Raw genomic sequence first — 10000 nt, forward strand, 5'->3', positions numbered from 1 at the left:
CGACCTTTGTGAAGCAGGATCCCGGCTAAGTTTCCCAGCAGGACATGCTGGTCTGGATGTCCGGCAGAGCGGCTCAGATCCACAGCCTGCTGAACTAGCACCAGGGCATCGTCATGGTGACCCTGCAGATCCAAGATGGTCGCCAGGTCGCTCATCAGCACCAGAGTCTGAGAGACAAAATATCAATTCAGTCACCAGTGTTCCCAGTAAACCCAGTGTCTCCATGTTCTACACGTGGGCGTGTCTCTACCTGAGGGTGTGTCTCGCCCTGCTCCTGGCGGCAGATGTTTAGGGCGTTCTGGTAGTCTTGTGCAGCCTGGTTCAGGTGTAGATGTGAAGCTCGGTATCGAGCACGTGAGTCCAAACAGAGACCGAGCAGGAGTCGAGTGTCCTTCCTCAGAGCTTCCTGCTCCTCTGAAACACCACAGCGTCTGACAAGCGTCACCTTTACAACACGATTCAAGCCCCCCACCGCGACAGTAATGCAGGACCAACGGTGACCCTCCCACACGTGAAGACCTTTAATACAGCTGCTGTACTAGGGTCCAATCATGGGGCTTTATCGTTAGCAGTGGGTGGGGCTACACATGCTCATGTCTCACCTGTTTGCTGCTCTGCCGGCAGCTGCTTCTGTTTCTCCAGTTTGGCCTCGAGAGACTCCGTACAGAACCTGAAGCCGCGCTCGGCCAGCTCCGCCCTCAGAGAAGACACACAAACCAAAACTCAGGTGTTCAGGTGTTACAGTACAGGTGAGCAGTTAACCATGTTCTTACTCATTCTGTTCGGCGTATATGGTGGCGAGTTTCAAAGACATCTCGATGACAGCGTTGTCGTCCTGGAAACAGACAGGAAGTCAGGCATCAAGCACACGCACACACACACACACACACACACACTGAGACGGGTTAATAACACACCAACCTCAGGAGTTCCTCCTGACAACATGAAGCTCATCGCTGCTTTGAAGAGTTTCTCTGCCTGAGAGGAAGAAGAGGACGAAGATTAGGGGACTGGAGACGTCCCAGAGGACAGAGCAGAAGCTGTGATTGGACGGTACTCACGTGGTTCAGCTGACCCTGGACATAGGCCAAGTTCGCCATCTGAGGAAACAAGGGAGAAGTCAGAGAGCTGAGGGTTCACAGTACAGTGGGCCATACAGCAGGCAGACAGGTGTGTCTGTCCAGGTGCTGCAGGTAACCAAACATGACACTGAGCAAGTGGGTGGAGCAGATGTTTACCAGGCTGTAGCTGTAGATGATGGCCTGGTGGTTGTGGGTCTGATGAGCCAGAGCGACGGCCTGATGGAGGAATCCAGACGCAGCCTGCAGCTGCCCGCGGTGAATACTCAGCTGCACACACACAGACACAACTCTGTCTATTTAACACTCTGGTACACAGTAATCAGATTACTAGAAGATTACAAAGTAGATGTAAAGGTGTCAGCAGAGCCACAAACTGGGAAACAGTGACATACATAAAGTAAAAGAGAGTTTTAAGAAGTGATTATACTACTACTACTACTACTACTACTACTACTACTGGTACTTGTCAGGTTTCATAGTACACATACATTCATGTGAAAATATTAAGCACCTTTAACAAATTTGCTTTCTTGAGAAAATAAAATGGATTTTACAGTAAACGCCCAAGTTTATTTTTAATTTGATGATTTCATCTCACATTTTTATTCTAACTGAAAAAGTTGGTTTGAAGATTTTAGTTGAATCTGAGTCTCCTGTTTGATGCTGGATTCAATTTTATTTCCTTTTTTAAATAACATTTAGCTTCTGCTCAAATAAACCTGCTCTGACTTGTAGATGTCTGGAGAACAGATAAGTGACAGTCCTGGTACCTTGGCCTTCTTCAGGAGTAAAATCATCTCGTCCTCTTTTTTCTGAGCTTCATCTCGTTGATCTTCATCTGAACCACTGAACAGGGAGAAAGCTGCTGACACACACACACACACGCACAGAGTCAGTCAGCCACCTAGTTACTGGAAGTTGTTGTATACATGCATGATATTTAGGAAATCAGCTTAGCTGAGTGTAACCTGGTTACCTGAGAGCAGGTAAACTCACAGCAGCTAAAGCTGTGTTTCACAGGTGTATCAACGGGGAAAAGTAAAATCAGCAGATTTCTGTATGGAGTTTGGTGAAACGTACCCACTGCTGCCCACAGCACTCTCCTTCCTCCTCCTCCTCCTCCTCCTCCTCTTCTTCTCTGTGCGTCCTGGATGTTTTTCCAGATGCACTGATGTCTGCTCACCTGTTCCCAGGAGGCCCAGCGCTGTCCCGCCACAGGCCGACCACTCTGCTGTCTGAGACAACGCGGTGAGTTTAATGAAACAGTGAACTTTTGATTTTTGTGTAATTCAGTTTGAACAACCTCAGCACATTAGTGGAAACTCTGGACTGGACTCGGACACTCCCACCAAGGACCATCTCACCTGTCCAGAGCCTCACCTCAAAGGAGGGATCCGTCTATTGACTGTGTATCAGTTAAATTACAGTACATTCCTTCACGTCACCTGGTTAAATTACAGCTGAACTTTGACAGATCCACTGCGGAACAGACAGAACTGACCCCTGTGACCTCACGCTCTGTGCACGTTCACCTGCTGTCCAGGTGAGTCTGACACAAACTCACCTATTCCCCGCTGAAATCCGGATCAGGTTTGAACACACGTACCGGCTCAGAGTCTGACAGAGGACAGCACGGCGAACACAGGACGCCGCCATCTTGTCTGTTTACATAACGACCGGAAGTCACGAGGTGCGACTTGACGCCTTCAGAGTAAATTTGTCTCAGTTCAACTATTTCAAAATAAAAGCTTCAGTTTAAGAACAAAAATATGAGCTAATGATGTTTACAACAAACAGTTTCCTGTTTCTCATTCAATGTCATTTATTTTTACTGACATTTAGTACAAGTCCGTCATTTTTTAGTACGCAAATAAATAAACATTAAAAACACATTCTGATAATTACTAACCCATTTTCGTTCATCAATTTTACATATTCTGTACATATACTGATATTTTCTGTATTGATGTTATTCTGTATTTGTGTTGATGTGGGTCTTTTCTGGTTGTGGTTCCCTTTCTATCTGTCTAAGTTGAGAACATCTTTAATAAGTTATTCTGGGAATTATAAAGTTTTGAATCTTGATCCTTTCAAAATAAAACATTTAGTTGGTTAATAAATCAAAATATTAATCAGACTTCAGTTATTGTATTTATCACCTCATCTCTGTGATGTATTTAAATCAATAACCAATTAAAATGTTTTACAGTATCTAAAGCAAAATCATCACGACAAACATCACTTTAAGTAACATTTAATTTTTACTCATTTATCTCGTTATGTGGCTTTATTGAATTTGTCTTTTATTTCTATCTGGAACTTTATTTAACTCTTTTTACTGTGATGCATGGAATCAGGACGTATTATCTGAGTCAAGCTTACAGATGAGACAGATCCAGGACCAGTGATCAGGGTCAGCTACCTGGTTATGTTGGTTTTTCAAACCCGGCAAATGAGCTGATTAGAAAAACTGGATTTATAGGTTTGGAGGAAACAAGGGAGAGTTAATTGAGAAAAAATATAATTTCAGCAAATAATTCTGTGATTCTCTAGCACACACTGTACACAGTATAATACCCACAGACAGCCTGAGTGTTTATATTACATGTAATTTGCCGCTGGGCTGTTCAGTGTAGTATAAAGTCGCGTGGTTTGTTTCATAAACTCCAATCCTGATCTCAGTGAGTTGCTGACATGTTCATATGTAGTTGAACTTCCTGTTCTAACAATAGCCTCGTTCTAGTTGATCCAGTTCTGTGCAGAATCGATCTTCAGTTTGTTTTCTGTCCGACTTGATCCCGACCTGCTCTGATGTCATACGGAAACAACCATAACCTGCTGAGAACAAGGCAGCTGCAGATTTTGGAGCCAGGTGCTGCAGCTGCTCTCCACAGACCGCAGAACCTCAGGGCGTGATAGGAAACACCTGGCTCTCCTCTGATCTAAGATCTGATTGGTTCAGGTGTTGCATCAACAACAGGAGGTTTTAGAGAAACCTTTCCTCTTTTATTCACTTTGAAATATTTGGGTTGACCGTGAAGATCAATTGTTTTACAGAATAAATATGATTTGTCAGAAAATATGATTTTTCAAACTAGCCGATGAACAGATTTCTTTCAGATTATTAAAATCACATCTGGTTTCCAGTCCTGACAGTCTAAATATCTGACAGATCCATGATCAACTCTTGGGTTTCTATGGACTGATTGATGTTTTACATTTATACGTTTCATCAGCGAACGGACACGATGACTGCGTATTATTATAATTTTAACACATTTCATGTGAAGTATTTGAGGCATATTGAAACAACCTGAACCTTGAATCAGACCTCATGTCTTCATGACGGTTGGTTTAAAACTGAGAGTGAAGTCACTTGTAAAGAAATCCATGTTAGTGATTATAAAATTTACCTTAAAACTAACTTGAGTCCAAACAGTGAAAGTTTTTTCTGTGTGATTTATTCTTTTACATGTTACGTTCACATTCTGACATAAAACCGCAGTCGTAGATTCTTAGTGTTCATCTGCATTTCATTTGGTCTTTTACAGTTGTTTAAAAATGTGGCTCATCAGCTGGGTTCCACAGAAGCAGCGCTGGAATTAAAGATTCACACCTGTAAAAGCTTATGAAAGTTTTAGTTTGTCACATGAGCAGCACTAAAGTTTCTGAGAGCTACAACCAGAACTGTTTCTTTTATCCTACATTTGTTCACATGTCAAACTGTCTCAGTAACAGTGTTTGAATTCTCAGCTCCTGTCTGCAGCGAATCAGTGACGTTCAGACGACACATCACCGTTTTACTGAGAGGCTGAAGAAAGGTTAAAAACAGAAGACTCTGAATGAAGTCCTGCCCCCTCTGACTTCTCTGATTTCTAAGTGGATTTCTGGAGGGTTTATTGTGAAGGAACATCAGAGATGGCGATATCTTCAGGATGTGGAAGTCACACTGAATCCTGTGTTCCCCTGTCACAGAGGTATGACTCTGGGGAAGGATGGCGATCAGTTTTTAACCAAACTGTTTTAATTAAGTGAGTCTTAGGCACAACTGACTGATGAGCTGTCATATCAGCTACACTAATCACCACCTGCCCTGTTATGTGACACTGTGTCTTTACCTCACTGCTCTCCCTCCTTCCCCAGCGAAGGGGTCACGGCCTGAAAACCACAGTCTTACATTTCTAGCACCCTGGGGGTTCCCAGTTCCCACTCCGACTAGGTGTTTCCCGACAGGCGGTCACTCTGCCGGCTGGTGGTCAGTGAACCTCTTCAGGTGGTAGCGCAGCACTCCTTTGGTCTTAAAGGTCTTACCGCAGCTGCAGACGTGCGGCCGCTCTCCTGTGTGGTCCAGCTGGTGGACCCGCAGCAGTGAGCTGGTGAAGAAGAACTCCCCGCAGGTGATGCAGTAGTGGCTCTTCTCTCCAGTGTGTTTGGACCTTTGGTGGCTCAGCAGCGAGCCCGACGTGATGAAGCTCTGGCCGCAGTCCTGGCAGCTGAACGGACGCTCCCCGGTGTGGATCCTCTCGTGGGCTCTCCACGAGTTGTGGTAGGAGAAGGACTTCTCACAGTACGAGCACTGGTACAGCTTCTCCTTGGTGTGGCTGAGCCGGTGCATCTTCAGGTAGTGAGCGATGGTGAAGCTCTTGCCACAGTCGTCGCAGGTAAACGGCTTCTCACCCACGTGGAACAGCGTGATGTGGGACCTCAGGTGGGACGACTGGGTAAACCTCTTCCCGCAGGTGGTGCAGAGGAACGGTCGCTCTCCGGTGTGGGTGACCATGTGAGACTTGAGGTGGGGCGATTGGGTGAACCTCTTGCCACACTCGGTGCATTTGTAAGGCTTCAGTCCGGTGTGTGTGCGGTTGTGCAGCTTCAGGCCCTGCAGGCTGGAGAAAGACTTGCCACACTCAGAGCAGTGGTAATCCCTCAGGTCCTCGTGGGTCCTCTGGTGGCAGCGCAGGCCACTCTGCAGCTTGAAGCCTTTGCCGCACATGGGGCATATATGTGGCTTCTTGTTGGAGTGGGTCACCTGGTGGACCTTCAGACTCTGGGGGTTGCTGAAGGTCTTATTGCACTTGGCACAGGGCAGCAGCATCTGGTTCTTGTGAGATTTGCGGTGGAAGTTGAAGCCCTGGTAGGAGACAAACATTTTGTTGCAGACTTTGCAATGGTAGCACTTCTCTCCCTTGTGCACCTCCAGGTGCTCCGTGAGATGGTCCTGCTCGCTGAAGCCATCCCCACAGAACCAGCACTTGAAGGGTTTGGTGCCGGAGTGCGTCCGGTGGTGGGTCTTCCAGTCCCTCTTTAGGGCGAAGGTCTTGTCGCAGTACGAGCACTGGTAGGGCTCTTTGCGGTCGTGGATCTGCTGGTGGATGACGAGGCTCATCAGGGTTGGGTAGGTCCTCCCACACTGCCAACACTCGTTGGGTTTCTGTCCTTGGTGCGTCCTCAGGTGAGCCTCCAGGTGAGACCTCTTGTAGAATCCTTTCTGACAGTCAGAGCAATAAACCATCTTCCTGCCCCAGTTCGTTGGGTGGAGCTGCCTTGGCCTCAGGTTACAGAGCTGAGGGTGGTCGTCTGGAGAGGAGAGGTCAGAGGTCACATTACATCCTGACGCTAACACCTGAGTAATGAAGCTGCAACAATCAGTCCATTAATCAGCAGCTCCTCTATTAATCAGTTACTGTCTTAACCAGGATCTCAACAACACGTCAAAAACAAATTGGAAACTATCAGAGAAACACCATTTCTCTGCCATGTGAACATGTAACTAGATTTCTAATCAGCTTTCTTTTCATGTTGAGATCATGTTCAGGACAAAGGCTGCAGACACTCACCACTCTACTATCAGCTGAGAGTAGCTGGATGAAAGATAGAGGAGTAATCCGATTACACACAGTCACAAGGGCCTGCAGTGAAGTCTGCATCAAACCCTTCTTATGTAGTAAAATACCATGACGTAACCACACACGCTTTAATCCAAAGAAACTTACAAGGTACAGGGTACTGTAAGCGAGGAGAGGACCCCTATTGGATGTGGCTCTACAAGAAGAAGAAGAACTGTTTCCAGTATCAGTGAACCACTAAAGTTGATGTGGGCTCTTCACAGAACTATGAGACACTTGATGTTTGGGATTTCCTCATGAATATTTTATTTGTGATGGCTGCAGAATATCAGATTTAAAAGGAGCCATTTTCCTTTCTACCAGACAAGTCATGTGACCTGAGTCTGGAGGACCTTCTGATCAGCTGATCATCCCTGGTCCAGGTAATCAGCAGTGGGTATAGTGGGAAAACAAGCAGGACAGTGGACCACCCTAGCCCTCTAGGCCCAGGACTGGACAATCCTGGTAGCAGTGTAAAAAAGTGTAAAAAAATAATCAGCAAATGAAGTGGAAAGTAACAAAAGCTCACTGGCTGCAGCTCTGCGACACAATGCAGCACGACTTCATTCTCCTCATATCTAGTTTTAATCTAAAGGAGTTTTTTTACCCAGAGACAGGAAGTCCCGCCCGTCCAGCCACAGCCTGCAGTCGGTCAGTGCGACGGACAGCTGCTTGAGGACCGGATACGACTGGATCTCTACGTCTCCGTCAGGCTCCGATTTGATCCAAACATTCCCGAGTTCTTCAGCTGCGCCCTGAAATAGAAACGGCAGTGTTTTCACAAGTAAACCAGAAGTAAACAAATCCTGTTTGAAACACGTGGATCTGTGTCAGACTGTGGCAGCTCCCCGGCATGCTGGACACGTCTTTGACCTTTGACCAGAGACCTGGTGAAGTGATGCTCTGCACTGTGGACAGCAGCACAGCTGTCAGCTGCAGCCTAAGACTTCTGAAGCAACTTTCAGTTTTACACTTTTCTGACAGTGCAATGTCAACCAGAAACAGGTTTAATTAACAGGAATGCTAAACGTGGGCCCTAGAGTTTTAATGATGTGCACTAACACATGATGGGATGTGAAATGCCTTATGTCTGCACTGGAGCAGTCTCACGGTACTGTTGGTAGTTTCCAAGGTTTCGTTTTCTATTTTACTTCTTTATTAATCTGACTGATGGCTTTGACAGGGATGGATGGTATCGTTTTGCTGACGTCAGAAAACAGAAAGAAATCACAGTTCACTAAAGTCCAGGGTTAGGGTTAGGGACCAGTCTAAGTAACGAGTAATAGTAATGGTGCTAAGTAATGGTCCGGTTTAAAGAGGGAAACTGGATGAAGGGTTTCTTCTGTGACTAAACCCCTACCACGGTTTAGATTTAGAATCAGATCTGTTCAGGTTTTCTTCAGGACTAATGTGAACTCAGAAACCAGCACAGCTTCTCCCAGGCCTCCGTACCAGCTAACACCAGGCTCCCAACACAAGCAGGAACAGGCGCATAACCAAACTCCATTCACAATCCGCTCATTTTTACGTTCTCAGACTCGGAGACAAAAGACTTCAGCAGCTGTTACTTAATCAAATGAATTGTTTCTTCCAGACTGATCTGTGGTTCTGATCCACCGATTTGCCCTCACAGTCCGGTTCTCTCCGGTAGAAACAAAGCCAGGCTTTAATGGATCTTTAACGGTAAACTAAGGTGGGTTTCGGTTCTTTTGAAGCCGAATCAATCAGTGCACATTAACAATACGACCTTTAATTCCCGTTTCTGCTGCTGTGGACGGGTTCAGGACTGGCCGCTTCTCTTTCCACTAATCTGTTCTTTGAATGAAGTTTGGCGGCAGTGCCGGAGATTAGCTCCGTTAGCTTAGCTGCGTTAACAGCACCGGTCCAAAACGGTCCAGTCGGATAAAGAACAGCGGGTCCGTCCGCGTTTTTTACCGGTGAAGCCGTGCCGGTCTCCATCCCGCCGGTTCAGCTCCAGACGATCAACGTGTCGGTTCCGTTTGTGAAGCGGGTCCAGAAGCTAAAAGCAGCAGCAGCAGCAGCTGTTGTGGACTTCCGGGGAAAAGTTCAACTGTAAAAAATTAAACTTCATTTATTTATCTACTTCTATTTATTTAGTTACTTCTATGTTTTATTTACAGGTTTATTCTCTTAGCAACAAAAGTTAAGCGTTAATTATTAAAGCTAAATAAGATATTCGTCATTTCGACACCAACACAGTTACTGCTGAAATTAATTTAACTTGATTTATAGGAAACCGTTTCCGTCCGAGAGGAATGAATCTAATGAATTGAAGCAGTGAACATTAAATCAGAAATATTGTTTCAATCGTCTTGAAATATCTACATGTGTGTTTGAAGGAAACATTTACATCTGTGACCTTCACACAGCAGCAGGCTCGGTGGCTCCGACCTGGGAGACAGGTGTGTTTCCTGTGACGTCAGTGAAATCACGTCGAGTCCAGCTGAGGTCTTTATACCGTTGGAACCGAGAAGCTACGTCAGAGAGTCCAGACCCACCGGCTGGGTCAGTGTCAGCCTCGAATAGGGGGAAGAAAGCTGAAACGGTTCTACAGGCTGAAGGGATTGGACTCGGACTGTGGTTCAGCACACAAACAGAAACAGGACCTACTGAGCCATGATGAAAAAAAAGTCATGTTCACCTGTCCTGTAGTACTGGAGGAGGAACAGCCGATCCAGTCTGGCACTGGTGTCTCAGACCACCAGGACCTGAGCATGAGTCCGATTTGATCTTTTCCACCATCCAAACTTAATTTCCTGAAGATGTTTCAGCTTCCATCAGTTGGAGCTGACGAGCCACATGGGGGAGGGTTGCTGCTGAGGGTTCAGTCAAACACTGAACCCAAACCCAACTCAGTTTTGTACAGTGAAAACGTCACCACAGAACCACACTGCCCAGAGTCCATTTCTTTATTGAATATCAAATGTCAGGTTTATAGAGCTGACAGCTGAACAGCAGAGCTTCCTGCACCGTCTGTGTGGAACAGAAAACACCAAGATCCAGGACCAGTGG

General features: G+C 46.0%; 2 protein-coding genes and 1 long non-coding RNA gene across 9 annotated transcripts in view; all 3 read right to left on the reverse strand.

Moving 5' to 3' along the window:
- Window positions 1-2772, reverse strand: part of ttc19 (tetratricopeptide repeat domain 19) — a 3517-nt gene extending 745 nt beyond the window's left edge. The window contains exons 1-10 of one of the 3 annotated variants that reach the window (XM_026361031.1): window positions 2689-2772; window positions 2163-2317; window positions 1853-1947; window positions 1239-1349; window positions 1062-1100; window positions 922-978; window positions 774-835; window positions 603-697; window positions 251-414; window positions 5-167 (exon numbers count right to left, since the gene is read on the reverse strand). In XM_026361031.1, coding sequence (XP_026216816.1) covers window positions 5-167; window positions 251-414; window positions 603-697; window positions 774-835; window positions 922-978; window positions 1062-1100; window positions 1239-1349; window positions 1853-1947; window positions 2163-2317; window positions 2689-2738 — 991 coding nt within the window. In that variant the 5' untranslated portion in view covers window positions 2739-2772. Of the gene's footprint in view, window positions 1-4; window positions 168-250; window positions 415-602; window positions 698-773; window positions 836-921; window positions 979-1061; window positions 1101-1238; window positions 1350-1852; window positions 1948-2162; window positions 2318-2646 lie in introns of all 3 variants that reach the window. The other 2 variants (XM_026361030.1, XM_026361029.1) reach the window with 2 other exon arrangements.
- Window positions 2773-4539: 1767 nt separating this feature from the next.
- LOC113164484 (zinc finger protein 664-like) lies at window positions 4540-9957 on the reverse strand. Of its 3 annotated transcripts, none has more exons than XM_026363808.1 (4): window positions 9630-9702; window positions 8903-9038; window positions 7575-7722; window positions 4540-6659 (listed from the first exon to the last, which is right to left on the reverse strand). In XM_026363808.1, exons 2-4 carry the CDS (start codon window positions 8924-8926, stop codon window positions 5320-5322), a joined length of 1512 nt encoding a protein of 503 aa, XP_026219593.1. In that variant the 5' UTR covers window positions 8927-9038; window positions 9630-9702; the 3' UTR covers window positions 4540-5319. The 3 variants fall into 3 exon arrangements, with proteins under 3 accessions (XP_026219593.1, XP_026219592.1, XP_026219591.1); XM_026363807.1 differs by lacking the exon at window positions 9630-9702 and adding an exon at window positions 9380-9623; XM_026363806.1 differs by lacking the exon at window positions 8903-9038 and having other exon boundaries at window positions 9630-9957.
- Window positions 9958-9971: 14 nt separating this feature from the next.
- The window catches only part of LOC113164487, a 2030-nt gene continuing 2001 nt past the window's right edge, over window positions 9972-10000 (reverse strand). For all 3 annotated transcript variants that reach the window (XR_003299003.1, XR_003299004.1, XR_003299002.1), the window contains one exon: window positions 9972-10000. This exon is cut by the window's right edge and continues 232 nt beyond it. This is a non-coding gene — a long non-coding RNA (uncharacterized LOC113164487).

The sequence above is a fragment of the Anabas testudineus genome, chromosome 17 (genome assembly GCF_900324465.2).
Source record: "Anabas testudineus chromosome 17, fAnaTes1.2, whole genome shotgun sequence".
Classification (NCBI taxonomy): domain Eukaryota; kingdom Metazoa; phylum Chordata; class Actinopteri; order Anabantiformes; family Anabantidae; genus Anabas; species Anabas testudineus.

Excerpts from the sequence above, each read along its gene's own strand:
- LOC113164484 (XM_026363806.1), bottom strand. The coding sequence starts at position 9,704 with ATGCTCAGGTCCTGGTGGTCTGAGACACCAGTGCCAGACTGGATCGGC. Across the intron at positions 7,723-9,629 it reads CCTCCAGTACTACAGGACAG|GGCGCAGCTGAAGAACTCGG; the intron begins GTGAACATGACT and ends TTTCTATTTCAG. Across the intron at positions 6,660-7,574 it reads GCGGGACTTCCTGTCTCTGG|ACGACCACCCTCAGCTCTGT; the intron begins GTAAAAAAACTC and ends TCTCCTCTCCAG.